The sequence below is a fragment of the Entelurus aequoreus genome, linkage group LG21 (genome assembly GCF_033978785.1).
Source record: "Entelurus aequoreus isolate RoL-2023_Sb linkage group LG21, RoL_Eaeq_v1.1, whole genome shotgun sequence".
Classification (NCBI taxonomy): domain Eukaryota; kingdom Metazoa; phylum Chordata; class Actinopteri; order Syngnathiformes; family Syngnathidae; genus Entelurus; species Entelurus aequoreus.
This window is the reverse complement of record NC_084751.1, coordinates 10,433,618-10,439,145: the sequence shown is the minus strand read 5'-3', so window position 1 is coordinate 10,439,145 and position 5,528 is coordinate 10,433,618. Positions and strand designations below refer to the sequence as shown.

The window sequence follows — 5,528 nt, the reverse complement described above, 5'->3', positions numbered from 1 at the left end:
TTGTCAAGTATCAAACTGATATTGATCCTGAATATCCAATCTAAATCCTTAGTCCAGTATCAGATCGATACCCTAAATGATTTTTATACTTTTTTAATCAAACTCAAAGACAGTATGTTTTTGCCAGGGTTTGTTTGTACATAACTAAAACAGTTATGGACCGACTTTGATGAAATTTTCAGGAAAAGTCCGGAAAAAATTAAAAAATAACGTTTTCTTTTGATACCGTCACACATCTCTTTATACACTTTATTATTACTGTGAGGATTTTGGAGTTGGAACGGTTTGAATCAGATAAACAAATGTGGGAGTTGTTGGAACTTTGAAAAATGTCCCATTCTTTTCAATGGGAATTTCAGGAAAATGTTGGAATTTCGGGAAAAGAGGGAATTTTTTGGGGAAAATGGTAAATAACTTGAATGTTCTGAATGAGTTGAAATGGGTGAATTTTTCAAAACGGCCGAGAAATGTTGAAGTAGTAACATTTTCAATTGAGAAATGGTAGTACGGAATTCCTGGAATTTTTTTTTAACTTGCAAAAAAATGATAGTTTGAATGTGTAATATGTTGAAGGTGGACTGGTTGAATCGGTTAAAAAAAATGTGGGAATTGTGGAAGTTTGAAAAAATGGATGCTTCATTTTGAATGGGGAAAATACCATGGAAATTCCCACCTCTACCTCAAAGAACTACTCACCCCCAAATCCTCCACCCGACATCTCCGCTCCGGACAGGCTAACCTCCTCCAACCCCTGAGGACAAAGCTACGAACAATGGGAGACCGGGCTTTCTGCTCCGCCGCTCCCAGTCTGTGGAACGCTCTCCCTGACCACCTGAGGGCACCACAGACTGTGGATGCTTAAAAACCCTTCTTTTTAAAAAAGCCTTTTTTTTTTTTTTTTAGATATATACATACTACTTCTAGCTATTAGGCAGTTCTAGTTTTTATTAGTATTTATTCGTATGATCTTTTATTTGTATTTATTTTTTAATACACTGTAGCACTTTAAGGTTGTTTGCTCAATGTAAAGTGCTTTTGACAAATAAAATCTATTATTATTATTATTATTATTATTTTTGAATGGGGAAAATTCCCCGGAAAACCTGGAATTCTGGGGCATTGGTCAAAGGGAAAGCCCGCGATTCCTGAATAGGCTGAACAGTTAGAAGAAGAAGAAGAAGAAGAAGAAGAAGTAGTAATAAATAGATGAATTTTGGTGTAGAAAACCATATGTGTGAATGCTCCAAAGCATTCACACAATAATGACAACAATGGCAGTATGATAATAGTACTACTATTAATAATAATAATAATAATAATAATAATCATCATCATCATCTGGAGTGAAATTGGCGGGGGGTCCAGCTGGGAGCGAGGAGCGGACACGGTCGCACGTTAACCAGGTTGTTGGGCCGCGTTAAGACAAGGTTCCCGTGGCGCCGGGTCACGCTGAGATGGCGCTGATAACGGCGGTCACGAGACATGAAGGTCAGGCGGCCCACGGCGAGCGTGGTCACGGTCAGGTGTCGCAGGTGTGGGCGGAGCACTTAGGAGCGGCCCGTTATTGATCCGCGTGAGTGCAGCCTCCCGTGACCCCCTGGTGACCACGCTCCAGAGGCCGCAGGTCACCTCTGGCGCCCCCCAAAAAAACGGCGGCGGCCCAATCGCAGGAAGAGAGCGTGCTCTGCGTAATCGATACGACGAGACGGCCCGATCGATGGCGTGACGTCATCGTGCGAGCAAACATTAGCTTTAGCTTAGCATCAGGTCAAACGTGCCGCCGTCATTTCCCGCACCCGCTTAATTTATTACCGCCCAGAAAAGGCTTTTAATAAAATGATCATTTAATCATGCAAAATAATCAATTATTGGCGTCCAGAGAAAGCTTTTAATAAAAGCTAATGGCCGCCGGCGTATTTGCATAGAGATGAAGTACGGCGCCGCCTTGACGTGACTTTTACCGTATGATTGAGGAGGTTATTACACGCGCACTTTGCTACGCTAACAGCTTCTTGTAGCCGCGCTAACGCTAATAACGCACAAAAGACTGCGCTGACCTTTCCGCGTGGCCGTCATTACTTAGCCCCGCCTCCACGCCGTCCATCCGTCAGGGAGGCCGCGACCTTTGCCGACCCCGCCATTCATCACCCGGTTGTCACGCGCGCGCTCGCTCGCCGCACTTTGGGGCGCCAACAGGTGCTAACGTGACACGCTGACAACAAACAGGAAGTCGTATTTATAGAATATTTATTGATTTTTGTCTCTTTTCATTTTTGTCAAACGTTCATTTTGGAATTGGACATGGAAGAAAAAAAAGAACATGGATTACAAATGTTTCTGTGGACAAAATGTCAATATAATAATAATAATAATAATAATAATAGTTTATTGAGTGAAAGTGCTGAGGTTACAAGATCATTTAAATCATCAATGACGTGTTGCGTTCACGTGCGTGTCGAGTCCTTCCTTCCGCGTGAACATTTTCTTTTTTTTTTCCAATTATCTAAAAACAAAACAAAAACTAAAAAAAAATGAAAATACATTTTTTTTTTGTTTCTATTTACAGCAAACAATCCCGCCGAAAGGTGCACGAAGGTTGAAAAAAAATTAAAATAAAAATAAAAATAAAAAAGAAGAAGAAGAAGAAGCACCTTTTACGAGCTGTCGTGCTCGGGCGTGTGCGCGAGCGCGTGCTTGTGGAGCAGGTCGTGGTGCTCGTGGTCGTGGTCCGGGTCCAAGGGCTTGTCGTAGTCCTCGTCCTCGTCCGGGTCCGAGCTCACCTTTAACCTCTGCGTCTCACAGTCCTGCTTCTTCTTGGCGGAGGCCATTTCCGCCGCGTGCTTCTTGCGCCACTTGGTCCGACGGTTCTGGAACCACACCTGCACGCGCGCGCGCGCACGCATGAGAAAACAGGTATAAAAAAATAAATATTGATTAAAAAAAAAAAAAAACTTATATTTGAGTGTAAAAGCCTGGAATTGTTTTAAGTGAGCAGCTGAAAGAAAATGGATAGTTTACGTTTTTTTATTATTATTATTATTATTATTATCACCATTATTATTATTATCATTATGAAAGTCTCGTCTTAAGACCCACTTTTATTCTTTGGCTTTTAACACTACGGGAGTTGCGTGGTCCTTTGTTGTTTTTTAAATAAATTTTGATTTCTATTTACTGTTTTAATTGGTTTTTCCCTTTAAAATCGATTTTAATCATATTTATTTTTTATATTGCTTTTATATTGGTTCTGTATTTATTTATTTTTTGTTTTTATTCAGTCATTGGTGGAGCCAAGGATAATATTGTATTACCGTTTTTAATATTGTTTTTAATATTATTTTTAACATTGCTGTGCAGCACTTTGGAAACATTTGTGTTGTTTAAATGTGTTATATAAACAAAGTGGATTGGATTGAAATGTTTTGGAACGAAATCAAAACAATGTTTAAATGACATTATTTTAATTCACTTCAGAGACACTAAATGGTTTTAAAAGGCCTCAAAGGAGAGAAAAAAGTGATAGTTGTTATCAAATAACATTCATGTCAAAATACGTGATTAAATTAACCATTTTGAATTTTATTGTGGATATCAATTAAAATAAACTATTACAAATCAATAAAAGTATTGCCGTTAAAATAGGTGACTGATAAAAACAATTCCTTTCGAAAATGATAGTAATGTCAAGTTATTTTAAATGATAATTCATCATTTGAAGTGTCTGTGATGAGGAGGCGACTTGTCCAGGGTGTACCCCGCCTTCCGCCCGAATGCAGTTGAGACCCCAAAAGGGATAAGCGGTAAAAAATGGATGGATGGATCATTTTAGGGGGGGTTTACTATAATAATAAATTTTAAAAAATCGCCATTTTTAAAAAGCACAGCTGCTTTAAAATAACAAAGTTAAAATGTAATATATGATTATGTAACTTAATTAAATTTACGATATCATTTTGAAGGTAAAAGCTGCGTTCAGATCATTTGAATTTCAATAAACACGCGATTATTGTGAATAATAATAATTTTTTTAAAAAGGCCTATAGTGAAAGTGAAAGCTGTTTAAAATAATCAAGTGAAAATGATGATTATTATTCAATCATTTGGTGTAATGAGGAATTATTATTAAGTGTGTGTGTGTGTGTGTGTGTGTGCGTGTGCGCGTACCTTGACCTGGCTCTCGGTCATGCCGAGGGAGAAGGCCAGTCTCGCCCTCTCCGGTCCCGCCAAATATTTGGTTTGTTCAAAAGTTTTTTCCAGGGCAAAAATTTGTTGTCCAGAGAAAGTTGGTCTTGTGTGTTTTCTTTTGCCGTCTTTGTCCAACACACAACTCTGCTCTGCAACACAACAACACGTCATCGTTACTGATCACACACACACACACGCACACACACACACACATGCACGCGCGCGCACGCACACACTCACGGGGCGAGCACGCGAAGCGCGCGTCCCTCCAGTGTGGACTCTGCATGACCCCCGGCCAGAAAATGGGGGTCCGGCCCGGTAGTTCGGTGAGGGGTTTGGGGTAGCGGGACGCCGCGGGGGTGAAGAAGAGTCCGGGCGGCGGCGGCGGGCTGAGGCTGCTGAAGCGCGGGTGCAGGGCGCCTAAGACCCCCGCCGAGGCCGAGGCGGCGGAGGGCCGGTTGAGGATGTCGTTGATGCCGTGAGGGGTCGCGGACGAGCACATGTGCTGCGGGGAGCCGAGACCCGACGACTTGAGGCCCGGGGAGGACGCCGCCATGCCGCCCGGGTTGGGCGAGCTGGTGGCCGGGGAGGTGGACGAGGTGTGTCCGGCGGAGGAGAGCGGGTAGGCGGGGTAGTGGGGGGTCTTCATGTCGGCCATGCTGTGCAGAGCCGCCAGAGGGGGGGTGCTCAGGAGGAAGCTGCTCTGGTCCATCGGACCCAGCGCTAACATCACCCTGCAGGTCCGGACTCGGACAGACGGTCCGCTTCTAGCAGTCCATGTCCGCGCGGAACCGCAGCAGGGCGCCGAGGTGCAGGAGGGGGTCTGGGGGGGGGGAGAGGATGGATCAGTCCCCGCTCGGCCTGCTTCAACAAGTTGTCGGAGTCTGCAAGTGGATCTTCTGGTTCCGACGTCCCGCAGCCCGGGGGGCCAAGTTTGAGAGCTGTGCGCTGATTGGAGCGCGGGGATGTGACGTCAGCACAGGCCCGGGTGGAGGCGCGCCTCCTGATTGGCTCATGCAGGCTGATTTTTTTTTTTTTTTAATAAGCATAATAAAAACAATAGTAATAAAGAAGAAAAGAATGATGGAGAAGAAATAAACACCGGACAGAAAGACACAAACTTGCAGCATCTTCACGGTTACAACAACAACTTTTATCACCTCCGTTTCATCTTCATCGTCAACATGCGGCGTGTGGCGCCATCTGGTGGGCAGACTGCGTTAATGACTTCCCCGCCCCCCGCTGATGGACAAAAACAAAACAAATCCGTGTAAATATTTGTAACGTTGACTGAATAATTACGTTTGTCCAAAGTTCAAAATTGGGAAAAAATATTTTCACAT

At 43.4% G+C, this 5,528-nt stretch overlaps 1 protein-coding gene across 2 annotated transcripts; it reads right to left on the bottom strand.

Moving 5' to 3' along the window:
• Positions 1-2,416: 2,416 nt before the first annotated feature.
• On the bottom strand, positions 2,417-4,915 carry nkx6.1 (NK6 homeobox 1). 2 transcript variants are annotated; one of them, XM_062031913.1, is made up of 3 exons: positions 4,418-4,915; positions 4,165-4,329; positions 2,417-2,879 (listed from the first exon to the last, which is right to left on the bottom strand). In XM_062031913.1, the coding sequence occupies exons 1-3, from the start codon at positions 4,913-4,915 to the stop codon at positions 2,655-2,657; spliced, it is 888 nt and encodes a 295-aa protein (XP_061887897.1). In that variant the 3' UTR covers positions 2,417-2,654. The 2 variants fall into 2 exon arrangements, with proteins under 2 accessions (XP_061887897.1, XP_061887898.1); XM_062031914.1 differs by having other exon boundaries at positions 4,165-4,334; positions 4,426-4,915.
• Between the last annotated feature and the right edge of the window lie 613 nt (positions 4,916-5,528).